This window comes from Moschus berezovskii, chromosome 2 (genome assembly GCF_049115385.1).
Source record: "Moschus berezovskii isolate FMDL1 chromosome 2, NW_MosBer_1.0, whole genome shotgun sequence".
Taxonomy (NCBI): Eukaryota; Metazoa; Chordata; class Mammalia; order Artiodactyla; family Moschidae; genus Moschus; species Moschus berezovskii.
The window spans coordinates 14,375,984-14,403,903 of NC_142461.1; the positions used below are offsets into that span (position 1 = coordinate 14,375,984).

The window sequence follows — 27,920 nt, forward strand, 5'->3', positions numbered from 1 at the left end:
TGGAGGAGCGCAAGGAGGAGTAATAGGGGGAACTGGGGACTGGCTCTAAAAAGCCCCAACTGTTGGACCCCATGAACTGCCCAGAAGGTGCAAGAAGCAGCCTCAAGGGAAATGAGTCCAGAGAGACAGAAGGTGGCAGCATCCTCCACCCAGGTTCTGCCTCTGGCACCTAGGCCACCTAATTTTCTTTTAACTGGTGTCTAATGGAAGTGAATTAAACTCAATTGAGTTTTAATATGTTGATCCAAGTGCCTTTCCTAACCTGTCTCCCTTATCCCAGGATCTGGGGCTGCAGGTGGGAGAAAAGGAAGACAGCTTGTGAGGGTGGTTGTAGAGGGTGAGGGAGGGGCTGTGTACTATAAGTAGGCCTGACACCAGCGCACAGGTCTCCTCAGGACCTTCTCCTGCATCCCTAACACCCCCTCTCTGCCAACCAGTATCCCCTGAATACCCAAATCCCGGGAATGTTGAATTTGGACCTACTTGGTACTGGCACTGAGCTGGAAACCCTTCTTACATCACCTCCATGAATCCTCCCATGACCAGTTGACCTCCTTTTCAGAGGTCGCTGAATTGATTTGCCCAAGGTCACTGCCTTTATTCTGTCTAGAGCTGTACTGTCTAATATGATAGCCACTGACCACATGTGGCTACTGAGTCCTCAACTCTGAATTGAGATGTACTGTAGGCAATGGCAACCCACTCCAGTACTCTTGCCTGGAAAATCCCATGGACGGAGCAGCCTGGTAGGCTGCAGTCCATGGGGTTGCGAAGAGTCGGACACGAGTGAGCGACTTCACTTTCACTTTTCACTTTCATGCATTGGAGAAGGAAACGGCAACCCATTCCAGTGTTCTTGCCTGGAGAACAGTGTTCTTGCCCAGGGACAGCGGAGCCTGGTGGGCTGCCGTCTATGGGGTCGCACAGAGTTGGACATGACTGAAGTGACTTAGCAGCAGCAGCAGCAGCAGCGCAAGTAATGCACACACTTTCAGAGAATTAGGTATGGAAAAAGAATATAAAGAAGCTCGTCAGTAATTTTCTATATTGATTATGTGTTTTGAAATAATGGCATTCTTGATATAGTGGGTTAAATAGATTATTTAAATTAATGTCACTAGTTTTTACTTTTTAAAAAATAGCAACGAGAAAGCTTTAAATTACATATGTAGCTTGCATTGGGCTCAGACAGATTAAGAATCTGCCTGCAATGTGGGAGACTGAGGTTTGATTCCTGAATCAGGAAGATCCCCTGGAGAAGAGAATGGCTACCCACTCCAGTATTCTTGCCAGGAGAATTCCATGGACAGAGGAGTGTGGAGGGCTACAGTCCATGGGGTTGCAACTTGAGCAACCCCATGACTGAGCGACTTTGAGAGTGAGAAAGAGTTTGCATTATATTTTTGTTGGACATTCCCAGGGTATGATCTTATGAAAGTAGGGATGGTCTGCTCATCCATGACCTTGCCACAGTCTGAAAGGCAAGGAAAGGCTGCAGGTGAGCTTGGGTGAGCTGCTCAGGCTGTTGTCTCCTTATTGCCTGGGAGGGCGGCAAGTCTCTTTCAGCACCCTGGACAGCATCTGGGCTCACTTCCCACCTGGGGTCCTAAGATAGCACTGAGGCCCAGGAAGGAATAACAAGAGTGAGGAATAGATGCCACCTGCAAAACTCTCCCTGGGAATAATCACAAGCCATGTTCTGGATACAGGGAGGCTGGGTAAGGATGATCAGTATCCCCATTTTGCAGATGAGAAAATCATTGTTTAGAGAGATTTGTGCATTCCATCTCTCTCAGGGCTTCCTTGGTGGTTTAGTAAAGAATCTGCCTGCAACGTGGGAGACCTGGGTTTGATCCCTGGGTCAGGAAGACCCCCTGGAGAAGGGAATGGCTACCACAGCGGTGTTCTTGCCTGGAGAATCCCAGAGACAGAGGAACCTGGAGGCTACAGTCCATGGGACTGCAGAGTGGGACAGGACTGAGTGACGAACCCTTTCACTTTCTGTTCTCTCAGTAAAGAGCCATAGTTCCACATGGAGCCCTCAGCTGAGTGCACAAACCCAAACCAGGTTGACACAGATGACAGCCAGTAACAGTGCAAGAGTGGTAATGTGTGCCAGGGCTGAGGGAGCCCATTGAGGGCTGAGGTGGGGAGTTCAGGGGCAGCTTCACAGAGGGGGCCACTGGCGTTGGATCTGGAAGGCTGAAGGGGAAGTTCCCAATGGGAGCCGGCAGAAGTTCCAGGCAGAAGAAATGGCATGTGCAAAGGCAGAGAGGTGAGAGAGATGGGTCAGGAGAGGTAGGCAACAACCACATCACCAAAGGCCTTGCATTCTAGGCTAATTCCAGGGTCGATGGAAGCTTTCTTAGTAGGGAGGGCAGTGGCCTGGCCAGATCTGCAGTTTGGAAAGATCATGCTAGAGCTAGGGAGTGACTGGAGGCGGAAAGAATAAGGAGGACAACTAGATGAAAGACAGGACAGGGGACACCCCTGGAAGTCCAGTGGTTAAGACTTCACCTTTCAATGCAGGGGGTGCAGGTTTGACCCCTGGTCAGGGAGTTAAGATCCCACATGCCTAGGGGCCAAAAGCTAAAACATAAAACAGAAGCAATGCTGTAACAAAAATTCAATAAAGACTCTTTTAAAAAAAAAGAAAGACAAAACGGTTATTAGATATTAACCCAAATGAAAGGGCAATCAGGACTATAGATAAGGAAACCCAAGTCAGACAGGGCCCAGCAACCTGTCTGAGGAGACTCAGTGCATCAGTGCCTGGGGACTGGGGACTCAGGGGCGGAGAGGAGCACAGCCCTCCACAGAGGAAAGCTCTGCCCCTGACCATGGACATGGTGAGTCTCAAAGCCCTCCAGGAGCCTCTGCTGCAGTTCTGCTGTTGGAGCAGAATCAATCAGGTGAATATTAACCCTCCTCCTCAAACCAGATACAAAGCAAGAAACTAAGAAACTGCAAGAGGGTGGGTGGGGGGATGCACATTGCATCTCAGCTGGAGAGATCCTAGTGGAGCCAGTGGAGCACAGCGCCGGGGAAGGAGGCAGGTAGGAACAAAGGAAAGGCACCCAGAGGGTTTTAGGTGATGCTTCAGAGAAAAGCCTTGCCCAGGAATGTGGGGTGGGGTCTGCTGGCACAAGGTCAGAGATAGGGCGCTTTGTTTGTGTGAGTCTTTAAACCCCCTTCTGGGAATAGCTCAGACGTTAAAGAATCTGCCTGCAATGCAGGAGACCTGGGTTCAATCCCTGGGTTGGGAAGATCCCCTGGAGGAGGGCATGGCGGAGGGCATGGCAACCCACTCAAGTATTCCTGCCTGGAGAATCCCATGGACAGAGCAGCCTGGCAGGCTACAGTCCATGGGGTTGCAGAGTCAGACATGACTGAGTGACTAAGCACAACTGGGAATAAGACTCCCTTTTCTAGAGACCTACGCCCCCTCCCCCTCCCCTGAGGTTCTCAAGGGGGCTGCCAATCACAGTGCCCCACCCCCTGCCTGGGGCCAATCAGAGTCCTTCCTTGGGGGTTTTCTGATTGGAATTCAAAAGAAAGTTTCTTTCCCTCTGGGGGCAGAGTCGAGCCATCTGAGCTGGGAGAAGGAAGCCTGGGGGCCCAGGGGAGTGAGGAAGTTTGCCTGAAAGAATGGCAGTGACGCAGAGCGCAGCTGGAAGGGATGGCAGATCTGGCCGCACCCTGACCCTGGCTCTCACCCCCCAAGACTAACCACCCACCCACTGCTCCCAGTGCTGCAGCTCCAACCAAAGTCCCCTTCTGCCTAAACTGGCTGGTACCAGGGCTCTTCTCCTTCCGGCCACAAGTTCCAATATAGCCGCTTACAAGCCATGGGGGGTTTGGCCCCTCTCTGAGCCTTGATCTCCTCGTCTGTAAAATGGGGCAATCACAATACCCACCTTGAAGACTCAAGTGAGGTGGTACCTGAATGAATGCTTTGCACCCAGAAGTGCTGGCGCTGCTGGAGGGGAGGGAAGCCCAGCTGATGAGCAATCACCTGGGGGGAGGTGGTCCGCTCTCTCCTCTGACTGGGCCCACAGGTGGCAGGATTCAGAGAAGCCTGGGGGAGCCTGTACCACCACGACCCCCAGTCCTCCAGCCGCTCCAGAAGGCCATTATCTGTGACCCCCACCCCCACCCCAGTAGCCAGTCCCTTCTTCCTTCCCCCTCCATTCAGTCTCCTGCCACACCTAATCCCTCCCTCTGACACGTCCACCCCAGAGACGGTCAGCTCCCCAAGGGGCTACGCCTGTGTCTCAGAAGCGCCCATGCTGTTAACCGACCAGGAAATGTGCCTGTGGCCTCTGTTCCTGTGACTGCTTAATCACAGAAGAGCCAGAGCAACACGTCTCCACACTGATCCTATCCGGTCACTTCTAGATTCCTGGGAACTGAGCAGCATCCACTCACTCAGGCCTGTAAAGACTATGCCCTAGAAATTGCCCTCTGGCACCAAGCCGGCCTGGCCCCTCCTCCCCACATCCACCTGAGCCCTGGAACCTGAGGCTCCCCCAGCACCCAGCTCCCTGACGTTTCCTGCAAACATGAAGGTTGGGTCCCCGCAAGTTGAACTCAAGCTTCCAGTCCTACTAGGAGAGTGTTGATAAAGATGCAGTCCCAGCCCTGCCTCTGACTGTGGCCTTGAGCAAGTCATTTCCCACCTCTGGCTTCATTTTCTTATCCACAAAATGGTCCGCCTCAAACCTTCCTGCAAAGTTGTGGTGAGGGGTCCAGGCCAAGGGTGTGGAGATCCTAACACGGAGCACAGCAGGAGACCAAGTATCTCGGACAACAGCTAATGTGCCAGGCACTTACTATGCTCTTTGCATCTGTTAAATTGTTTCATTCTCATAACAACCCTATGAGGTAGGTACTGTCACCATCCCCATTTCACAGATGAGGAAACTGAGGTCACTAAGCTCTGCCTGGCCTCTGGGTCTCATGACCATCACAGCCACTGAGGAAGTCTGGCTTCAAGGGGCCCCACCCTACGTTCACAATCTGCTTACCCTGTGCCCCAGCAGGGGAAGGGATGTGTCCAGGGTCACCCAGAGAGTCAGGGGCAGCGATGGGGTCATAGCCCAGGCCACCCCCCTCCCAGCTGGACCCCATCACAATGTGTCAAGACCAAGAGAGGTGAAGCACAGAAGCAGAGGAACAATGCTGGGGGCCCAGGGCCGGGCCTTCTCCTGGGGAAGCAAGCAGCTCAGAAGCAAAATCCACAGAGTGAAGTTTATTCCCAACAAAGTTCCCCTCCCCCCTCCCCAGCCCGGGACAGGCACAGACAGGCTGGGGGCGAAGATGGGGCTCCAGGAGCTGAGGGGCCTCTGAGAAACAGGGAAGGGCCCCGGCCCCCGGGCCACACCGTGTCTGGCTCCCCAAGCCTGGCCGCGTCCACTGTGCCTCCCTGCCCAGCCCTCGGGAGAGGGGAGGGGGCGCTGGCTCCTGGGTAGTTCCAAAGTGGAGTGTGAAAATAGAGAGATATATAATATTTATACGCAGTGGGCAGTCCGGCGTGGCACTCACACCTCTGTCTGGAAGTCGCCATCCGGTGGTTCTGTGGGTTCCCAGGCTGCTGTCCGATGCAGGGCCAGCCGTTCTCGGGGCTTGGGGGGCAGCGAGCCCAGCGTCATAGACTTGAAGGTGCTCCAGCTCTGATGTCGCCGCTGTTGGGATAAGCCGGGACGCTCTCCTGGACTGGGCTTCTCCTGTGGGCGGAACAAAAAGGGCCGGTGGAGATGGGCCAAAACCCTCTCACCCACTGTACAGAAGAACCAACTGAGGAAGCCCAGGGAGAGGGCCGGTGATGTCCCACGTTACCACCAATCAAATCCAGACCCACCAGCTCTGGAGCTGGGTTCCTGACTCCAGTGCTCAGAGCGGACCCCTGAGACCATGTCTCCTGTCTGCCCATCCTCCTCAAGATCCTGGGGGAGCCCCCACCGATACCCACCACCTCCTGAAAAATCCCAGACTGTTGCTTATGCCACAGGCTGGCCCTTGGTGAGGTGGGCTGAGGCTGGGGAGGAGGGCAGGGAGGAAGTGAGTGCCTACGGGCCGCCTCACCCCTACCCAGTCTGGGGTACTTATGCTGGACACACTCCATTTGGCCGCCCCACCCAGGGACACACACACACACCCGGCTTCTCCCTCTGCAACAGGGGACCATGACTCAGGGTCTGACCTCAGGGGCCACTGTGCCTGGTCAGGCCCCCGGCTCTGGGCAGGGGCAGCCACAGGAGGAGCTCTCACCTTGGCCGTGGACTGGCTGCGGTAGCGGTCGAAAGTGTGGAACTTCTGGTTGAGCTCGTGGTAGAGTTCTGAGTGCCGTTTCCGGGTGTGCATCACCTTCTGGGAGCCACAGGGCGTCAGGGGAGGTGCTCCCAATGGGGCGCCTAGCACCTGGGTCCCCACATCCCCACCTGCTGCTGGCCCCCACTCTGGGACAAGGCCTGGTTTGGTTTTCACCCCAGAGCTCTGGCCTTGGGCAGCAGAGGGACTGTCATGGGCTCAGGCTGGGCACTGATATTTGGATTAATTTTAGGAGGGGACCCTCCACAGCCAGACACCCCCGCCCACGGCCAGACACTCCCCCCTACACACACACACACACAATTCAACACACACGTGCACTGGAGCACTTACCTCAAAGTCCAGGTCCGAATACCGTAACTTCTTTCGCTGAGAAGGAGCAACCAGGAGGCAGCAGTGAAGGAGAAGAGAACTTTTTAACCAAGTGCAGGGGCTTTAGAGACAGGAAGTCTGCTCCCTCGGGGTCTGTCCCCCTGCCTAGGCCCAGGAGTTAGGAATCCTTTAAAGGGCAGCCCTTGAGGTTGTGGAAATGGGGTGGAGGCATGAGAGATGAGGTACTGAAGTGTGATCCGACCCCAAGGGGTGCACGCAGGTGGGCACAAGTGTAGAAGTGGACCTACACAGCGGCCAGATGCCACAGCGCAGACTTCCAACAAGGCAGGGACACAGATCCCCACCCCGGACCACAGGGCACACCCTCCTTCCTCTGTGCCCCGGAGGCAATCCCTGTCCTGGCCCATCTCGCCCCATCTTCTCTGACACCAACAGGCTCCCCTCTTCCTGGAAACCTCCACCCCGCTGCAGATACAGGATTCAGCATCACAGAAGCCTTCCTTCTATTGCACTTTGTCCCTTTTCCTGCCAAACTTGGCCCCGCCTCCCTCCCTCATGCCTCTGCCAGCTCTCACTTGCCCAAGACCACCTTCAAGGCCCCAGTGGCCTAGGCCACGTCCAGTGCCACTCAAGAAGTCCTCAGCATCTCAGAATGTCAGCACGGGAGCACTCGTGAGACCAAAACCAACCTTCCCAGGTTATACCAGGGAAACAGGTCCAGGGAGAAGGGACTTGCCCACCAGTCCTCAAGGATGTGGCTAAAATCACCATCTAGATTTCCCCAGTCCCAGGCCTGCACACACACTCTCCACCACTGGGGTTGGCGACACCCTCTCCCGGTCCTTCCTCCTCCCTGCCTGCTCCTTCTCGACCCTGCCTTCTCCAACTCCAGGCCGCCACGCTCTGCCCTGGACTCTCCCTGGCTCTTCACCGTGCATGTGCGTGTCCTCCCCGTTTCTGGTCACACTGCACTTTCAGAGGCCGCGGGACTCCTCCTCCTTGCTCCCTGATGTCCACAGACACCGCGCGCGCAGCTGGGCCCAACGGAATAAACTCTTAACGTCCCCCGCCCCAAACGTACTCCTCCGCCCCCGCCCCATCGCAGTTGCGCACACCAGAATTCTGGACGTCATTCCTGACCCCTTAAGACTCTGCCACTTTTATTGCTGCCTCCCACACAAGGAGCCCAGCACTGGCCCCTCCTCAGGGGCCCAAGCATGGGCAGGTGTCCACAGAACAAAACCTGCCATGATGCTGAGCGCTCCCCTCCCCACTGCCCGTGTCGAGAGTTTTCTGTCTTTGTGACGCCTTCCTGTTTCTGCCATCTGCGGCAGAAGCAGGCACCAAATGTTCAAGAAACATTTTGGGAGGAAAAATTAAACTTGAGAACCCTGTAGCTGCTAACTTAGTTCTCTCCATAGGGAGGATGGGGAGCCAGTTTCTGGGCCCCAAACATGAGCAGCCAACAGTGCCCAAGCGGTGACTCCTGCCCTTTCCCTCATCCACACCTTCCTTATTCCACCAATGAAAGTTCTAGAATGTTCTGGAGTTCTACAGTGGGTCACTATCAACTGCTTGTTGCCAGTGATTCCCTGCAGGGAGTGGGCCTGAGGGAACCAGACAGAAGGCGGGGCAGCCACAGAAAACACATAGGCAGGGAAAGAGAGGGGTTTCTGTTTTCTCGGGGTAGGGGGGGCAGAGCAAGGCAATTACCACAGGGCTGTGGGCAGTGCCTGAGGCTGATCTCAGGAACGGTAACAGTAGCACTCCTCAATTATCTAGCACTTTCTACCTGCTCCACACAGAGACAAATGTTTTATATCCGTCAATTAGTCCTCACGACAACTCTACCAAGAGGCTGCTACATTATCCCCACTTTACAAATGAGGAGACGGAGACTCAGAGAGATTAGGGCAAAGAGAGATTACGTGAGTCTCGGGGAGGGGAGTCTGGGCAGCAGATCTCACTGCTGATCCAGCGGCGCTCAGATCTGAACTCAGGGACTTGGAAGCCCAGGTTCTCAGTTCCTAGATACGCCTTCCCTAGCAATAAGGCACCAGGCCTGAGCCACGGGCCCCTTAAAGGAGGGCCCACCATGACCGGTTCACCCCAAAACAGGCCCTCAAGCAAATGTGGGCACCTTCGAGAAGGGCACCCTCAGCGTGTGGAGACCAAGCCCATCTGAGGAGCTCAGAGGAGCCAGGATTCCCTTGGAGCTGCTGTGGGCATCAACGGAGGAGAAACCCACAGCACGTTCATTTCCTGGGACTTTGTATGGGGAGGCTGCCAGTTGTCCCTTCCTGGCTGCTGCCAAACAGTCACAGGCGCCCTGGGGCAGGCCTCCGACCCCCAACCCCAGGCCCGGCAGCTCCTCACCTCCAGGGAACCCAGCTTCATGGTGGAGCCGGGCACGGTTCGGGGCATGGTCCGGCTGCGCTCCCCCGGCTCTGGCACCTGGCGGGCGCTGGGTGTTGGCGGCGGCGGTTGGAAGGTCATCCCGTAGGGGTTCTGTAGAGACCCATAGGCAGGGCCCAGCCCCAGGCCCGAGTGTTCCACAGAAAGGAAGCTGGGGTAGGCTTCAGTGTGGCCCAGTGACTTGGAGGCCCGCCGGGGGGTGCCCTCAGGCCGGGCCCGCGGGGGATCCTCGCCACCTCCACCCCCGCCACCAGGCTGCAGACTCAGAGTCCTCCGGGGCAGCACCATGTAGTCCCCCTCGGAGCCCGGCTCGGTCGGCCGCAGCCATGTGAGGTCCAGCTGCCGCAGGCCGCCCTCTCCACACATGTACACGGGGTTGGCCTCCTGGGGGGGCGGTGGCTCCCCCAGCCCTGGCGAGGCTGCCATGGGCACCAGGATGTTGCCAGGCAGCGGTGAGAAGCTGAGGCTGCCCTCAGGGCCCACAAGGCAGGACTTGGGCTCCTCGTCCTCGTCCAGAGACAAGCGGGACAGCGTGCCCGTGATGGTGGATGGGTTGCAAGTGTTGACCTCCTTGAACAGCACTGGGGGCAGGAGCGGAGGGAAGTCAATCCGGGGGAGCAGGAGCCCCAGATGTCCCCTTGCCCAGGCTGGGCAGGTACCAAGGCCCTGAGCTTGGATGATGGGGGCAACTGAGTCCCAGAGTGACAGCTGGGTGGTTAGCACGGGGGTTAAGACAGTGACTATCCCCAAGGCCCACAGCCAGGTAGAGCAAGGAATGAAGCCTAGGCCCCCGCTCCCACGGTGCCCAGGTGCAGGTCCTGACCTCTGACCCCACAGCCCCAAGGCTGTCAAAAGGGCCTTGTTCCTCCCTGCTCCCTGGGCAGCTCCTCCCGAGGTGACAGAACTTGGAGATTCTGATAAGAATCATGGAAATGACACAATAATATAACAGCCACTTTGTGCTGAGCACCCTCCTAGGCATTTGGTGTCCCCTAAATGATTTAAAGTGAAGTCGCTCAGTTGAGTCCGACTCTTTGCGACCCCATGGACTGTAGCCCATGAGGCTCCTCCGTCCATGGGATTCACCAGGCAAGAATACTGGAGTGGGTTGCCATTTCCTTCCTATCCACCCTAGAACAGATTTATCTCCTTTATAAGTGAGGCTCCAGGAGTAAGCTGTCCACCGAAAGTCATACAGTGGGTGGTATTCACAGCCTTGACTCCAGCTCAGGGCTGCCTGACTCAAAAGCTGGATTCCACAGCCAGAATCCATTGGAGCATCCCACGGTAGGGCTGGGGGGCCCCCTGTTCATCCCCATCTCTGGGGCCATTCTCAGCGCTTCCCTGGCACACTCACCTGTCTGACAAGCCAGATCCACATCTTTTTCAAAGTCTGACTATAGGCAGAGAGGGAGAGAGCAGACAGGCAGAAAGAGGATCCATGGATCAGGGTGGGAGGGAACTCAGGCCCCTCCCCCCAGCCAGAGGGTCTGCCCATGGCACATTGCCCAACAGAGCAGAGGGGCCCCCGGTGTGGTCTCCTCCAGCCCCACCAGAAAGGGGGGATGTCTGAAGTGGGGAAATGCCCAAGGCCACTCAGCTGTCAGTGGCCAAGCCAGAATCAAACCTGATTTCTGTTCCCAGAAAGATGGGGACAGAGAAAAGGGAAGGGGAAGGTGAGGGGTCTAGGGCAGGGGGCACTCAGAACCCACCTGTGCCCTGCCCGGGCCTCCTCACTCACCAGGATCTGCAGCTGCCCATTCTTACACGAGTCGGGGGAGTCTTCACTCTCATCGGCCCGGCACACACCCATCTGGCACTTCACCACGTCCTGGACCTGGGGACAGCAGGTGCCTGCTGGGCCTGAGGCCACCACAGGGCCCCTCGGCTACAGTGAGCTATGCCTTCCACCCTAGGCACCCAGATGGGCATGGAAGGAAAGCGGTGAATCCAGCCCAGGGGGGTGGGTAGAAGGAGCCCCAGGGGGGCCAAGGCTGCTCAGGTTATCAGCTTCCACACCAAGAGCTGCCCAGATGGGGGCCTGGTCATGGCCTTAATCCTCCCCAGCTGTGCTCGTCTGCACCATGGGGAGTGGCAAGGGACCAGCGTGGTCGTGGGCAGGGGTGGACGGGGCCTGGGAGAGGCCCAGCCCACCTCTCGGCGCAGGAAGCAGTGGACGGCTGTGATGACAAAGCCCTGTGCAGAGTTGAAGACCGCGAAAAGGGCCTGGAAGAGTACGGAGCGGCGGTCTGTCATGGCCAGAACGGCGGACATCCAGGTGAGCGCCAGCAGAGGCAGCACCACGCAGGAGCTCCAGAGCGAGGCCCTGAGGACGAGGCAGACGGTCCGTTGGGGACCCTCCCGGGGGCCAGGCTGCACTGAGCCTGGGCCTGCACTCAGCCTGGGGCCCTTGAGCTGCCCGAGACTGGCGGGGCCCCCGACGATACGACCCCAGTAACATCCCCAGGCAGAGAGAGGCTGAGCAGCTGGGGGCAGAGAAACGGGACAAAGACAAAGAGCAGAAAACTGGGGACCAGGAATGAGGAAGGGACAGACACACTGCCACAGGGGGCGGAGCCAGAGGCCGCATCAGGGGACGGACGGAGAAACTGGGGAGAACCAGCGGGACCGATACAGGCGCTGTGAGCTGCAGCCCCAATTTGCACAAAATCTCAGGCCTGCGCAGCATCCCCAGAGACTCTGGGAGGCGGGGAGAGGAAGAGGGAAAAAGCGAGACACAGACACGGTGAGAGCGGGGATGAGACGGCAGAGACACACTGGCAGAGGACGGAGGACACCACAGACCACAGATATTCAGGGCAGGGGAGGGGGCCAGGGCTGCAGACGCTCCTCCGCCTCAGTTTCCCAAGGAGGAGGTGCCAGGCTCTAGGGTGCCTGCTCAGAGCCGGGCAGAAAGACCATAGCTGGCGGGGGTGGAGGGGGTGGGTGTGAGGGGGAGGACGGGGGTCAGGGCCAAACCCACGTGTCCCCAGCCTCCTTGACAAAGGAGGGCAGAGAAAAAAGGCAGAGGGTCCCTGGCATCCGGGCACGGGTGTCAGCCTGCCCCCACCAGCAGTAGTCGATGACGGCACAGTGGGGACAGTCCTGCTCTCTGCGCCACACCCTGCCCACTCTGCCTCATGAACACTGGGGTGGGAGAGGCAGGCAGGAGTGGGCACGGCTCTGGACGAGGCAGGGACATGGGCAGGGGGTCAAGACCTGTCCTAGGAAGAGTGGTCCAGGGTTGTTCACCCTGGCAGGGAGCAGACACAGTGGCCTCCACAACCCCCAGGGGGGCAGAGCCAAGACTAAAGAGAGGGCCTAATCACAGTCATGAGAGCTGCCAGTGATTAACCACCAATGCTCTGCCAGGCCCTACACCGAACACTTTACATACACGAGTCACACTGTGACCAAAACAACTCTACTAAACAGGCATGGGGATTATTATCCCAATTTACAGATGAGAAAACTGGAGTGTGCCCAGCTGGGCAGAGACAGAGACAGACCAGGATACAAACGCAACTTGGCTGCCTCCGAAGCCCAGGCTTCTGACTGTTAGTTCTGAGAGACTGGGTCAGAGAAGCAGATGGCAGCCCCAGTGAGAGGGAGCTTTCTACTACATGGAGGTCCTGGAGATGGTCCCTGCCTGTGAGCTCCCTGACCCTGAAGGTGAGCAAGCCAGAGTTGGGCCCCCCTGGTCAAGGGAGGTTAGCTGCCTTTCTGGCCCTCAGTGGGAGGCTGGGCCTGAAACCCTTGTGAGTTCATTCACTCATTCTACTCTGTGGGTCTGGGATTTGAAGAGTCTCAGCTGCCAGGGGACATCTCAGCCTAATAATCCCCTACCTCCAAGCTTCCCTGTCCTCCAGCTGATTGTGAGATTCAATGCCTCTGAAATTCTAAGTCTCAGATTCTATGACAGATGATAAGACTCTCTGATTCACTCATTCGAACGTTCTTAGCTTCTGATTGTCTCATTCTAAGATTCTATCATTCTAATTCTAAGGTTCTTTGGGCTCAAAAATTCTGAGAGCCGAAGATTCTATGAGCCTCTGTAGGTTCGGGGTGTGAGGAGGGTGTGGCTATGCCTGAATAAAATGTAAGCTGGGGGTGGGGGGCAGGGGCGGGGAGCAACGTAGGGGGGGTGCACAGGACTCCAGCATATTCTGGAAGGCACAGACATTCATTCCCTGTGCCCCCTTTGCTATCACCCTTGAGAGTGGGAGGAGTTGGCAGGGTGCTGGGCTGAATCCCTCCTCCCCCCAACCACAAGCACTGCCCCCCACTCTGTTGCCCCTGCCCACCCCCCCTTTCCCACGGGGGCACAACTAACATGGCGTTCCTGGCCGAGGCTGAGCTGAGCAGGGGGCTGGGGACCGCTCCACACGCTGAGCAGGGGAGGAGCAGGCTGGCCCAGGGGCACCGCTCCGACCTCGGGGGGCGGCACAGACATGGGAGAAGGCAGGGAGACACACAGGAAATGGGAGGAGATGGGGCGGTGTGAGCCCCGAGTGGGGTGGGAGGGGGAGGGCAGATGAGAGAGAGAGAGGTGGGTTAGGGTGGGCGAGGGGCTGCAGCTGAGCACACCGGGTGCCCACCTTGCCTGCACCCTTGATGCCCCAAGGCCAGGGAGCCCCAGTCGCATCATCAAGCCCTGAGTCTCCAAGGGTGGCTGTGGCCTACCCTGCCTACAGCACTGCCCGTGAGGCCATGGCACAGACAACCCCCCTCCCCTTACCCGGCCCTCTGCTTCTTGGACTTGTCTGAGATGCCATCGCGAGCCATGAGCTTGTTGAAGACGATGATTCCGATGAGCATATTCACCTGGGGGCCCGGTGGAGTGGGAGTGGGGGGAAGACAGGATCACCAGATGCCCTCCTGGCAGGGACACCCCCAGGTGGAGGAGGCAGACCCCCTGGGGCCACACGCCCATCCCGAGACACTGCAGGGGCACATACCAGGACAATGACAGCTGCTGGGCCCACGAAGGCATAAAGCAGGCCACCCTCCAGAGAGAGCCAGCAGCTGGGGAAGGGGGGAAACAGGGGGTATCAGGTACCCAAGGGGGCATTGCCGTCACCCTCAAAGAGGCTTGCCGCCACCCTCAAACGCCATCCCTCAGGGCTCCCTGAGCTGCCAGGTCACATCACACATGGGGCCAGGACCCAGACGGGGTGAGAGTGAGCCACTGGCTCTTGCAGAGCCTCGGTTACCCCTCTAACAAAAGCTCTGGGGCTACCGTGGGGGTCAAACAAGGCTGATCCCTGAGTAAACAGTTCTGAGATCATCCAATCCCAGCACAGCCTTTTATAGTCAAGGAAACTGAGGCTCAGACATGGGACAACTGGCCTGAAGGCCCACAGCAGGCATGGGCCAGGATCTCAGTCTAAGAAGTCTGGAACCCTAACAGGTCCACGGACCCCCACTGCCCACCCCGGGGGGCCCACGTACTAGCTGGATGTACCGTATCCTTTGGTGCGGGTAAAGCCAACGGACACGGCCACCACCAGGGCAGGCAGACCTGGGGGAGCGGGGGAGTCAGAGTGAGACGGCTGCCTGTCCTCAGGGCCCTTCATCCTCCCAGACCCCCAGCCCAGCTGACCCCTGTGCCCAGAGAGCAGGGCCGGGGCCACATCTGGCACCAGAGAGCAGACCAGAGGCCAAAGCTGAAGCTCTCCAGCTGCCCTTGCCCCCAAGGCCCAGGGACAGGGTCCAGCACGGGTCCTGCTCACCCCAGCCCAGGCAGAGGAAGCGCTTGCGGACGAGGCGGGTGCGCATCCGCCCGATGACAGCCAGGTAGGACTGCCAGGCCTCAGTGAGCACCCAGCAGAAGGACGACAGGAAGAAGAAGTGCAGGAAGGCGGCGGTCATGGCGCACACACCCTGCAGGGAGACCGAAGGCGGGGAGCAGCCCTGAGCAGCCACCAGGGTGGGAGGCGCTGGGCTTCCCACGCCCGCTGCTGCTGGGCCCTGCCACGGCCACCCACCTGAGCTCCACCCCCCACAGAGCCCTGCCAGGCACCCCCGTCTTCCTGCACCCACACACAGCACGACACGGGCCCAGTGACACGCACATGGCGCTCGGCTTCCAGGGGCGGGCAGGCGGGCAGGCAGGCTGCCCACGCACAGACGGGGCTGCCAGGGAGGGGAACAAACAGGAGGGCCTGCGACGTCACGGCCGGGCGGGCCACATGTCTGGCACCAGTAAGGCTGGCGACAGGCAGAGAGGGCCGCGGGGACACAAGGGGGACAGCCAGCACAGACCAGACGTGGGCAAGGGGTGCAAGAGGCTTCACTTGGGCTCCCTTGTGCCCGCAGACACGCCCACCACACGTGGACACACTCGCTCAGCTCACCTCCACGTTCACGGATGTACAGACATCTCTCCCTGGAACACACACGCCGCCCGCTCCAACGCCCGCGTGGATGCTCACACACACCAGCTCCCACTCCCACACAACCCCCGCTTGAGAGTCTACGCACATCCGGCACTCCAGTTTCACACACACGCACATGTGTGTGCTGTCCCCGCTTCACCCCACTCTCACACCCCGGCACCCCTGTGAGCCTGCACCTGCCTTGCTCAGCACCCGCGACTGGCCCACAAGGATCAGGATGTTGGATGCCAGGATGGACAGGCAGAAATTCAGCAGGATGATGGAGCGTTCAGATTTTATGAACCTGGGGGTGGGGTGGGGGGACACAGTGGGCACAGGCAGAAGAGCTCGCTGCCCTGCCCAGCCTGGGGTGGCCGGACACCTCCTTCCCCATCCCTACCCGCCACCACCCCGCCTACCTCCAGAAGGCGGCGTAGATGGCAAGCAGGGTGAGCAGTGCCATGCAAGACACAGCACAGCCGATCACAAGGGGGACCGAGGGGGAGCCCGCCAGCTCCAGGGCCTGGGGTAGAGGGGCAGACAGTCCGATGCGTCACAGGCGTGGGGGCAGCTGCAGGGGTGCCCTCGCCCTCCCCCACTTCCTGTTGAGGACAGACTGGCACCTCCATCTGTGTCACACGCACGCACAGAGGGGGCTCACTGCTGCCTTCACACGTGCACGGAGCAGACCCAGTCACATACGTAGACGCGTATTTATGCTGTCACCCACACTCTTCCGCTCACAACCAGATGCACACGTGTGTGTACATGCAGGCAAATCACCCACTGCTACACACCCCCAGGCGTGTGTCATCATTGTGGGCACCATCCCGGGGGCACAGACTTCCTTGTGCCCTCCCACAAATACACCTGCTCAGACGCCATGTGGGATCACCCAGGTCCCCCACCACCACCACCACAGATGGCCCCTGGCACCCAGGAACCTCTTCTCCTGCCCAGCCCGGCACTTCCCTCCCACTCACCAGGTCCCTGGGGGGCTGGGCCAGCACAGCGAAGGTGGACAAGCGCTGGCACAGGCAGCGGGTGTGCGCTGCCTGCGTCTCCAGTGTCTGGCAGCTCTCGGTGTCCCAGTCCCCTGAGCTGGCGTCCCTTAGGTCCGGGGAGAGGGGGAATGAGCCCCAGCCTGGCTCGGCAGTCCCACCCCCGGTGCCGGCTGCTGCCCAAGAAGAGGTGAGACCCAGGGCAAGGCCACACCCAAGAGGCAGACAGCCAGAGCCCGGGGGTCTGCCCTTGATCTCTTAGGCCAAAGATGGTGCCCAGGAACCCTCCCTCTGGCCTTCCCGGTGGGACACCCCCACCCAAGGGAGGGGTCCTGCGGCTGCACCCTTCCCCACACTGAGCCCTTGCCCAACTCACGCTCTGGAGTAGTCCCAGCTGGCACAATGGGGATCCGTGGTGCCCTGGGGAGCAGAGGACCTGAGTCCAGTGCGGGGTGAGGAGCTCACCATCCCTGACCACCACCCACCCTGCCATGGCAGGGCCCCACAGGTCAGAGGTTCAGCCCACCATCAGGGGGACACCACCTGCCCATCAGACAGGCCTTTGGCTGCCCTTGCTGCATTACCCCAGGGTCCCCTGCCCAGGCCCCTACTCACATTGATGATGTAGGAGAGCTCCACTGTGATGAGGGGCTCAGCTAGAGGCTGGGTGGGAGGCCTCACGGTCACTGTCATCACTCTGGATGTGACAGCCAGCGGGGGCCTGGGGGACAGATGCTGAGGTCAGTTCCTGCCAGCAGGTACCCACACCTAGCTGGGAACCTGAAGGTGCTTTGGACCAAAGGTAGGAGGCTACCACGGGGCCAAGGCTAGAGGAAGATCGAGGGTTCAGTGGGGCCTAGGACTTTGAGTGAGGTCTAGAACCCAGTCCACACCCCCGGGGCCCCTCTGCAGCCTCAGGGAGCTGCAACGGACATCTCTGAGAAGCACCTGTGTCCAGAGCCAGGCAAAAGGTCCAAGAGGCTGCGGGAGGCTCCGGACGGATCTCTCTGTGGCCAGCGTAGGCTCAGCCCTCCTTCCTCACCTGGGCCTGCCAGGATCTACAGCAGCCCCATCCACGTCCCTCCTTCCAGGGACTCACCTGGGTGGTGGCAGGATGAGGCCCAGGGTGCGGTAGAGCACAGCACCAATCACAAAGTAGGAGGAGGAATCCTCGGGGTCTGCCGGGAGGAGGCGCTGGTGGGAGTGGCCGGGGCCAGGGGGCACGGTTCCTGGGCCTCTCCCTCTGCCCAGGCTGCCTGCTGCCCCAGGTGCGGCCGGCTTCCCTGGGGAGGAGAGGCTGAGCACCTCCTTGGGTAGGAAGAGGCGGTCCTCTGAGTACCGCACCCAGTCCTTCATGCCCCGGCGGCCCCGCATGGGGAAAGTGATGTCGCTGGAAACAGCGGAGACAGGCTCTCGCTGAATGCTGATCACTGCCATGGACCGGGAGAGATAAGAGACAGAGAGAGCCGTCACGGGGAAGAGACGGACATGGGGGAGACAGAGCAGGAAGGCAGATGGAGACATCAAGGTTGGTGCAGACACAGAGGTGGGGCGGACACACGGAGAAACAACAAAGAAATGGAGGAATGGGAAGGAAACATGGAGAGACAGATACAATTAAGGAGTTAAACGAGGGAAGACAGGACCGGGAGAACAGGGGAGGAAAACCGGAAGAGCCCTCGGAAACCACGCCCCCCGCCACGGCATCCCGCGTTTGGCCCCACCCCGCAGCCCCTCCCCGGCCTGCCTCTGTACCCAGGTTATCTGTGACAATCAGAGAGCTCTGGAAGGCCTTGAGAGCATCGCCCACCAGGTGAATGAAGTCTTCCACGACCCGGAGCAGGTGCACAGAGCCTGGGGACACCTGGGGACAGAAAGGGTGTAAGGGATCGAGGTGGGAGTGAGCCGGGGCGAACAAGCCTCGTAGCCCAGCCCCTCACCTGCTGGGCGTCATCCCACTTGTCCTTGTTCTCTGCATCTACCATGAAGCTCACCACCTGGAAGAAGCGCTGGGGAGAGAGCAGTGGGTGTCGGGAGGTCACGACCCCAGGGACAGTAGCTTCCCCGCCACACCCCCTGCAGACTCAGCTATAGGGGCTTGGCCTCCGCCACTTCAAAACAGGGCTTCTGAACCGTAAGCCGCCCTTCCTCTTGACAGAGCAGAGGGGTACCTGCACGTCATCGGCCGAGGGCACGTAGGTGGCTCTCCTGAAGGTGTCGGTGACGTTCCTCAGGATGTCCACAGAGAAAAGCAGGTCCCCGCTGTAGTAGGTGCGCCGCGCCAGGAGCTCCTGCAGGCTGCGCACCACCTGAGACATGCCCTCGCCTGCCAGCATGCGCTGCCCCTTGGCCAGGTGCTCCCGAAGCTGCAGGGGACAGCGGGACCACTGCAACGGGAGCGCCAAGAGCTGGGCCCAGCCCCTGGCCCATCCCGCTCCAGTTCAGCCACCAGGTGCATCCAGAGGGACAAGGTCAGATAGAGATGCTCAAAGGGACTGTGGGGAGAGAGAATCTAAGAAGGAGACACATACAGAGAGAGAATCCCTAAAGATACTTAAAAAAAAAAAAAAAAGACTGAAATAGAAGTAGCAAGAGAAGGAAGGAGCTCAGATGCACATATAAAAGATGATCAACACAGTTCAGGGGCCTCCCCAATGGAAAGGAGTCAACCCACACTGAAGTGCGCTGTGCTCTCTCCCTCTCAAACACAAGTTCCAAGCACCAATACAATACCAGTTCCAGTCAGACAAGTACATACAGGCCAGGCTCGTGAACACCATTTTTACCCCATGGGGAGCCCTGGGTTGGGCACTGGGGACATAAAAATAATTTCAACTTTGCTCCTGTCCTCAAGGAGCTCACAGACTCACAGGACACAGACACTGTGATGAGCACTCAACACCTAATGACGGAGAAGCTCAGGAGGGCTGTAGGTGCAGAGAAGCAGGCACTAGGGCTACGGGAAGACAGTCCGGCATTGAGGGATGAACAGGAGTTTGCCAGACAAGGAGAGGCAGAGCTGGGCAGAAGTGGGCACACATCTATAGCCCAAGGCACATGGGCATGAGCAAGAATCAAGCTCCCTCCACCCACCCCTCAGTCTGGGACAGACCCTATGTCGCCCCAGCCCAGCAGGGTGCACTCACTGACAGGTACAGGTAGCGGTACTCATGGGAGATGCAGCGGGCAAAGCTGGGCAGCCCCCAGTAGGCCACACCCTGGGCACTAAGGAGACAGCGGCGGCTGGCAGACCCTGCAGGGGGACAGGACAGAGGGCTGGATGTGGGGGCTCAGCTCTCACCCACTTCACTCCACAGGATGTGGAGGCTCAAAGGATGGAGGCTCAAAGAGGCCAGAGGCTTGGAAGGGAACAGCAGGGATGGCGGGTTTCGGCGGAGGGGGGAGTGGGGGGCCTGCAGGGAGAGCCACCTGCCCCTGACCTGAGGCATTGGGGGGGCACTTGTTGTAGATGATCTCGCCAGCAGCTGCCTTCTTCCATGTCATCAGCATCACGTACTCGTCCCTGCACATCTCATGGAAGGCTGTGGGTACAGTGGCGGGGCTCAGCCAGGCTCAGGCACTTGCCCCCCAAGCCCCAGGGTCCAGTGGGCAATATACCTGGACACCTCTTCTCGCTGCAGGGCTTCACCTCCTCACCGGTGCCCTCACAGGGGTAGCCCTGAGCACCCGTGGCCTGGCACATGCGGAAACGGCGCTGCCAGCCTGTGTCACATGTCTTGGAACACAGGCTCCACGCGTTCCACGGCCCCCACTTGCCATCTGTGGCTGCAGAGACGGGGGGCGTGAGTGGTCCCAGGCGCCCCCTGGTCCAGGGCCGCCACCTGCTGCCTCTGCACCGCACACTCACCCGGGCACTCAAGGTTGCCGCACTCCCGGGTGTCAGTAAGGGCCCCGGCACACGTGGCCCAGGCTGGGCCTGCCACGCTGCACTTCCGGCTGCGCTGCTGGGTCCCGTTGGCACAAGACGTGGAACATGGGCCCCAGGGACCCCATTCTAGCCACTGGCCTTCCACTGCATGGGGAGACACAAGCAGGGGTGGCTGTTGAGCAAGGGGTGTGGGGATGGGTGGTGGCAAAGCCCTGCAGGGAGATGTCATTCAGATTTGAACGAGGCCAGATCCACTGGAGAGGGGTGGATGAAGGGGGGCTAGAGGGAGCTGGTGGTGCCTGGGCCTGGGCCTGCCTGCCACCAGCTCCAGGAACACAGGACCCTCTGCACTAGGAACTGAGGCACCACACCACTCTTCTGGCTAGGGAAATGGGCCCTGGGCCACCTTCTGATCTTTGCCCACATAAAAACCCAGCTTTGGGTACTCTCAGAGCCCAGCTGGCCATGAGCTCCAAACTGCTGTGAACAACAAGGCGTAGCTCTGGCCATGAGCTCCAAACTGCTGTGAACAACAAGGCGTAGCTCAGGGGAAGGGGCACAGGCAAGCAGCCCCCTCGGATGGGGGTCCCTGGGTGTCAACTCCAAGTACTTGCTGGGCCAGGTCACTTCCTACACTGGCAGGTAGACTTTGGCAGTCTCCCCATGCTTGGTCAAAGTTCCTGGGGTTCCCCAGGGGCAGGGTACTGGACCTGACTTCCTCCCCTTTCCCGACCCCCCACCCTGGCTAGGCAATGCCCGCCTGGAAGCCCTCGGGTGCTACTGACCCGGGCAGGCGGCCATACTGCAGAGCTTAGTCTGCAGCTCGGGACCCTCGCAGGCCTTGCCGCCGTGCTGGGGGGGCACGCAGGTCCGCATCCGGCTCCGGGACCCCCGCCCGCAGCTGCGGGAGCACAGGCTCCAGGACCCCCACTCCTCCCACACGCCGTGCACTGCAAGGAAGCATGTGGCCGGTGTCTGGGCGGCACCTTGGCCCCGCCCACTGCCACCCGCCCACCAATCAGGAGCTCCAGCGGCTCTGCCCCCCCCCCCCCGCTCCTCATTGGCTCTGTCCTGGGGCCCAGGACACCGCCCTTTGAGGGTGATTATAGAAGACACAGACTTCTAGTCCCAACTCACACAGGCCACACTGCCTGTGGACACCCGACCTGGGAGACTAGAATCAACCCAGGAGGGGAGCCAGGAGTCCTCCTCTCCTGGGGGCACAGGAAAGCCCAGGAAAGGGCTTAAGATCTACCCCGCCTTACCCCATCCCTACCCCTCCCCACCCCAGACCCAGAGCGAGAATCCAACATGGCAGGCAGGGGCAAGAGAATGCCCCTCCCGATCCCAAGCACGTGGACACACAAATAGACATGACCTTCTACATGGACACTGACACAAAGCTCACATCGGAACACAGCTTTGCCCCAGCCCTTTGCAAGCTCCTGCACACCCCCAGTTGCCAAGACCCCCTTCCCCCGGGGTAGCCCTATTCTAAGCTCCCAGCCAAGAATAGGTCTGGACTAGGCACCACTTCACTCCCTCAGGCACAAGGGGCAGGACCCGCTAAAGCCGCCAGGCCCCTCAGGCGCATGCGCATTCCCAACAACTCCATGCTGAACCAAGGAAGGCTTCAGGGTCTAGAGGGGACTCCCTGGGGAGTAGGACAGGCAGTCAGAGGAGGGAGGGGATGGTCAGAGAAAGTTTCTTTTTTTTTTTTTTTTTAAAGTGGCATTTCTCCCAGATCTTGAAGGACAGGCTGAATTTTAATAGGCCAGGGGAAGGTGGAGGGGATAGGATGAGAATAGGCCAGGGCAGGGAGGTGGGAAAAGTGCAAGAGGTGCCAATGTGGCCAGAGCGCAGGGAACAGGGAGGACAGTGAGGGTGGCAAGACACGCCTTGATTACCAGGATGTAAGTATCAGGGGAGTGACGTGCCCAGAACCAAGCCCACTCCTGCAGGCCCTGGTCTGATTCATCTATGTCCCCAGAGCCCTGGGTGGGAGCTGGGCAAGGATGGTGGTGGGGTTGGGGGGGCGGACAGTCAACTTCACTGAATGAAAGGAGGAGGCAACCAACCATCTCTGGAAGATGAACTTGCCCGAGTCCCAGGCAGGACCTGACCCTGCAGGCAGACCAGGCGGGGAGGATGGGCATACCTGGGCAGGTGGCTGAATTGTTGCAGGGCCGGGTCTCCCGCAGGGGCCCGCTGCACAGGGTCCCATAGGGGGAGGACACGCAGGAGCGGGTCCGCACCTGCAGGCCCTGCCCACACGTCAGGGAACACACGCTCCACGGGGACCACTCCTCAGCTGCTGGGTCGCCTACGAGAGAGGGACAGCGTCGGCGGCAGGGGGTATCTCCCAAGCACTGTCTCCTAGGAATCCTCTTACCCTGACCCCGGAGCGACAGGCTCTTCTAGAGGCGACCCCGCCCTGCCCCAACAGGCGTCACATGGCAGAGAGACACGACTTGAGCGCCAGGACACAGACACAGACGGGCACACGCCAAGCACACATGCCAACAGACGCCACACAGTCGGGCCCCCGCCACAGAGGAAGGGAGGCGGGCCCGAGTTACCTGTCTGCGCCATGTACAGCCCAGGCTCATCTGCAGACCTTGGCCACTGGGTTTTCACCTTCGGTTCCTCTTCCGGCTCCTCACCTGGAACACGGAGGTGGTGGCAGGGGCTCAGCAGAGGCCAGCTCCATCCTGCCAGAGTGGCACAGAGGGGGTCTGCTTGCCCTCAGCCGGAGGGTCTGGAACCCACTGCAGGTGACGCTGAGAGAGCATCATATCCTGCCCCCTGCCCCACCACCACCACCATTTTACAGATAAGGAAGCTGAGGCTCAGAAGGCCACACCGGGTTCACGCATAGCCTCACAACTATCTCTGCCTCTTGCCTCAGCCAGACTAGGGGAGACTGGAGGGGAGTGGCCGCTCATATTAATGAGCTCTGGGAGGCTTCTCTGCCAAGTGCTGTCCTTACCTATCTCCTTAAACCTTCCTCGCCTGGGAAGTAGAGACCATCGCCGCCGTTTAAAGATGAGAAAACTGAGGACTGGAGAAAAGGGAAGTGCCTCATCCAAGATGACACAGCTTGGTAAGCCGGAAGTCCAGCCTCTTGCCCCTGACCCGAAGGGCTGACCCAAAGGCGGACAAACAGCCAAGGTGGCAGCCATGATCACCCCCAAGTCCTGCCTGTGGGACATGATTCCTGCCAAGTCAGGGGCTGGGCCTGGGGCCCAAGCAGCACTGGACTGTAACCTGGAGACACAGGTCAGAACGCTGCTCCTCCAGGACCTAAGGACCTAAGGTGCCTCCATCCAGCAGAGCCGACGCCCCACTGCTCTGTGGCCGGAGAGCAGCAGGCACTCTGGGGTATGCGGTTGCTCCCCGGCCGCACCTCAATGGGCTCTGGGTTGCCCTGATTTATGTGTCTGGTCTCAGCCTGGGAAGCACCGCCAGCCCTGGAGGAGAGGCTGGGAGCTCCCTTTCTCCAAAGCCAGGCCCTCCTGCTCAGACATGAGCTCATCAGGCCCCCTCCCACAGGCTGGGTAGTGGGCATGGCAGCAGACATGAATACAGTGGAGAAAGACCCAGCCCGTGTAGAGGTTGCTGGGGCAGGTGGGATCCGAACATAATTCTGGGACAGGGCTCAGCCCACGCAGTCCCCAAACTAGAAGGTACTCCTCTCCCCCACCCCCAGGCCCTCTCCTATTTCTGAACGCCAGGTCAGCACAGCACAAGCTCTCCGTGTTGGAAGGAATTCAAGAAGGTTGTACTCTTTCTGCGCCTGCTGCCAAGCCTAAGAGAAAGCTCTTCCTGACCAGGTATGCAAGTAGCCACTCTGAGCAAACCTGCAGGTCCAAGGAGCCCTGAGCTGCCACTCACCCCAGCCTCTGGTCACATCCACTCCTGGACCCTTCCCTCAGATTCAGCCACCAGTCCTAGCACCTGATCTTCCCCATTCCTCAAACTTCTCCACCATCTCAGAAACCTGGGGGCCCTCTGTCCCCAGGACAACTTCAGAGTCAGGCAACTCTGGTCCTAACTGGGGTGTGGATACTGACCAGCTGCGTGGCCTTGGGCAAGTGTCTTTGGCTCTCTGATCCTGTTTTCTGACTTCCAGAGAACAAGACTCAGTATACCCGCTAACTTGAGGGCTGACTTGAGGACTTCCCGACTGGAGGCCATGAAGCCCTCAGCACCCTGCTTGGACATGGAGAATCCTCAGAAGGCACTACTATCTGGTTTATTTTCACCATCTCCCCTCACCAACCCCTCAGCCCCCTGGGCCTCCTCCCTTTGAACAGCATCTGCCATCCCTCCTGGCTTCACTTTGGGCCCTGTTTCTGTTGAGGTCACCGGGAAGATGCTGGAGCCATGTCTGGCAAGCTCTTGAATCCCCTCACCCAGCCCTTCCACCACACCCGCTCAGCCACTCCCCGGCCCTGGGGCCTATGACAAACCGCCTTCTCCACGCCCACCCCCAGGCTGCTGAAGAAATCCACAGTTGTGTCAACTGGCACCATGACAAATTCAGGGCCGTACATCCACTGGGCACGCAGGGCTCCCTGCCTCCCCCGTCCCCCACCTCGGCGGCTGTGCCAGACCTCGACCTCTCTCCTCAAGCCCACCTCCGCCTACTCCCTCTCTGCAACAAGCTGCTTTACTGAGAAACTGCAGAAGCTTTGACACGGAAGCCCCCCGACCCACACCCACACATCCTGACTTCTTACCATCCTCCCTCCAACTCCCAACTTTCTGGCAGTCCTGGTCCTCTCAGAGGCCAGCCCCCAGCCCCGAGGTGCCTCTCATTCCTCCCGCCTGCCGTCTCTCTCAGCATCTCATCAGCATTCTCCTCATGGCAGCCGGGGAGCAGATCTATGCCTCCTCCGTTCTGAGGGCAGCCCTCCTTTGACCCTCCAGCCTTCTCTGGCTACTGCCCTCGGCTTCTCATCACCATCAGTGAGTGGTCTGCAGCTGGCACTCCAGTTTCTCACCTGCCACTCGCATCCTGCCTCAAATGTCACCTTAAATCCGCTGCAGTCTGACTTCAGACCACATCCTTCTGCTGAAACCGTTCTTGACAGTCATTAGCGCCCTCCTTGTCACTACATCCTATGGACACTTTGCAGGCCTTATCTCACGTGACTCCTTGGCAATATTTGGCCCTGCAGGCTCTCCAGCCGTGAAACACTCCCTCCCCGACTCATCTGGCTTTCTCCTCACCCTGCCCTGCCTCCTTGACCAGGGTGGTCTTCCTGCTGCTTCCCACATCAGGTGTCCACACTTTGTGCTGTTTCCCTGCTCCCCAAGGCTTCATTAACCCCCTCAGAATGGTTGCTCCCACATCACTCTCTCCCCTAAGACAGAGCGAAGCCCTCTGTGCTTTACTCCTGTACAGCGTCCTGCCTCCTAAACAGGTCCCCCGATGGGGGACCCCAAACTCAATACATCCCGGATAGGATCATCATCTCCTCTCAACCCTGTTTGTTTCCCACCTTCTTCAACTGGAAAACTCCTACTTGACCTTCAAAACCCAGTTCAAATGACTTCCTGTTTTTGAAGTCATATTCCTCGCTCCCCTAGCAGAGTTGGCTGCCCCATCTTATACATGTGCTCTCATCACAGATGATTGCATCTGGTAACTGAATTTCCCCCAACCCATGAGCCCTTTGAAGGAAGGCTGGGTGAGCCATCTCCCTGACCACCAGTGATGATGAGCACAGAATCCAGCCCAGAGAAACAGCAGTAAACACCAACGGACACACTGCTCCTAGCTCCTCCCACTCCATGGGGGTCATTGGAAATGGTCATCTGTAATCTTGACTATCAGCTCTGCCCTGCAGCCCACCACCAAGACCACCCCCAAGCCTGACATCCATTTGTTAATAAATATTCTGGAAATGCCATTTGACCTGTTGTGAACCCAGCTGAGAGTCCTCTCATCCAGCTTGTTTTTAGCGCCTTGGCCATTACTGTTGTGTGTGGCACCCCCTCCCATCCCTGACCTGGCATCCATTAAGCCCATCAAACGTAGCCACGTGATAGACCAGCCTGACTTACTTGTCAGGGGCTCACACTGCTTCCTGTGGTGCCTGCATCCTCTACTAACCACTGTCCGCCCATTTGCTGGCCAGCCTCACCATATAACCAGAGGTGGTGACGGTGGTTCTAGAATCCACCCCATTTGAAAATCAACAAGTCCCAGGTCCAGCTCTTGACCTCTCTTCTAGCCTCCTGGGTTGGGCCAGAGAGGGTAAGTGACAAGCCTAAGGCCACACAGCGGGGGCCTGCACTGACTGCCCTCCCCTCCCCATCCCTACCCCAGCCCCTTCCGAAGAAAGCCAGTTCTCCCTGCCAGGAAAGAAGGCAGCTAAGACCAGAGGTGTCAGCCACTGAAACACATGCTTATTGTACATATGCCATGAGCAGGTCCCAGCCGGCTCTGGGCCCAGACCAGGGCAGGGTGTGAGAGGACCCTGGGTCAAGTGGACACAGAGCAGTCCAGGAAGGGGTGTGAGCACCCCCAAACTGTGAGTGCCATGAGCTGACTGGGCCAGGGGTTAGGGTGCTCCTCGCCCTACAACTGATCAGCTTTCCCACCTGACTGCCACCTGGGACCCGCTTCCCAGCTCAATCCTGAACAATCTCTTCACTGTCCTGTTTGGTTCTGAATAACTTTGCAGCAGGTAATTCACCACACTACTGCTATGTGCCAGTCACTGTGTGCTCTGCATCAGCTCATTTAATCCTCATTAGGGCGGGTTTGCCCATTTTACTAATGAGATACTAATGAGGCTCCAAGGTCTCATTCTGCAGAGGCCCATGTGGGATTCGAACTCTGGCCCGCCTCATCCCACGGCCACGTTCCACTGAACTGTGCTGGCTCTGACAAAATACAGCTCAACTCAGGCCTCCCCAGAGACACCTTTCCTAATTCCCACGGGACCCAATTCACTCCCTCACCCCACCACTGCCTCCGTTCTCTTTTTTCTACACCTCTTCCTAATCATTCCTTTGCTCATCGACCCCTCCCTCTCCCAGGCGAGCCTGAGTCTCCTCCGTTCAGTTCAGTTCAGTCGCTCAGTCGTGTTCGACTCTTTGCAGCACCATGGACTGCAGCACACCAGGCCTCCCTGTCCATCACCAACTTCCGGAGTTGACTCAAACTCATGTCCATTGAGTCGGTGATGCCATCCAACCATCTCATCCTCTGTCGTCCCCTTCTCCTCCTGCCTTCAATCTTTCCCAGCATCAGGGTCTTTTCCAATGAGTCAGTTCTTCGCATCAGGTGGCCAAAGTATTGGAGTTTCAGCTTCAGCATCAGTCCTTTCAAAGAATATTCAGGACTGACTCCCTTTAGGATGGCCTGGTTGGATCTCCTTGCAGTCCAAGGGACTCTCAAGAGTCTTCTCCAACACGACAGTTCAAAAGCATCAATTTTGAGTCTCCTCTGTAGCCTCCAAAGTGGCCCTCTGGAAGCCCAGCCACACACACTCCCCTGCTGGGAAACTTCAGTGCCTCCCACTGCTACAGCCACCACAAACCTCTGAGCCTGGCATGCTC

The 27,920-nt window shown here is 58.8% G+C and overlaps 1 protein-coding gene across 10 annotated transcripts in view; it reads right to left on the reverse strand.

Moving 5' to 3' along the window:
• Positions 1–5,236: 5,236 nt before the first annotated feature.
• The window catches only part of ADGRB2 (adhesion G protein-coupled receptor B2), a 36,676-nt gene continuing 13,992 nt past the window's right edge, over positions 5,237–27,920 (reverse strand). For 3 of the 10 annotated variants that reach the window (XM_055398344.2, XM_055398343.2, XM_088844476.1), the window contains exons 3-30: positions 22,925–23,008; positions 22,504–22,668; positions 21,131–21,295; positions 20,325–20,489; positions 20,075–20,242; positions 19,897–19,998; positions 19,603–19,709; positions 18,628–18,822; positions 18,397–18,465; positions 18,212–18,320; positions 17,556–17,886; positions 17,072–17,177; positions 16,833–16,876; positions 16,439–16,565; positions 15,875–15,978; positions 15,657–15,759; positions 14,811–14,961; positions 14,530–14,599; positions 14,037–14,103; positions 13,817–13,902; positions 13,412–13,510; positions 11,233–11,404; positions 10,820–10,915; positions 10,436–10,475; positions 9,040–9,659; positions 6,664–6,699; positions 6,271–6,369; positions 5,237–5,726 (exon numbers count right to left, since the gene is read on the reverse strand). In XM_055398344.2, coding sequence (XP_055254319.1) covers positions 5,541–5,726; positions 6,271–6,369; positions 6,664–6,699; positions 9,040–9,659; positions 10,436–10,475; positions 10,820–10,915; positions 11,233–11,404; positions 13,412–13,510; positions 13,817–13,902; positions 14,037–14,103; positions 14,530–14,599; positions 14,811–14,961; positions 15,657–15,759; positions 15,875–15,978; positions 16,439–16,565; positions 16,833–16,876; positions 17,072–17,177; positions 17,556–17,886; positions 18,212–18,320; positions 18,397–18,465; positions 18,628–18,822; positions 19,603–19,709; positions 19,897–19,998; positions 20,075–20,242; positions 20,325–20,489; positions 21,131–21,295; positions 22,504–22,668; positions 22,925–23,008 — 3,866 coding nt within the window. In that variant the 3' untranslated portion in view covers positions 5,237–5,540. Of the gene's footprint in view, positions 5,727–6,270; positions 6,370–6,663; positions 6,700–9,039; positions 9,660–10,435; positions 10,476–10,819; positions 10,916–11,232; positions 11,405–13,411; positions 13,511–13,816; positions 13,903–14,036; positions 14,104–14,529; positions 14,600–14,810; positions 14,962–15,656; positions 15,760–15,874; positions 15,979–16,438; positions 16,566–16,832; positions 16,877–17,071; positions 17,178–17,555; positions 17,887–18,211; positions 18,321–18,396; positions 18,466–18,627; positions 18,823–19,602; positions 19,710–19,896; positions 19,999–20,074; positions 20,243–20,324; positions 20,490–21,130; positions 21,296–22,503; positions 22,669–22,924; positions 23,009–27,920 lie in introns of those variants that run through there. The other 7 variants (XM_088844482.1, XM_088844495.1, XM_088844494.1 and 4 more) reach the window with 7 other exon arrangements.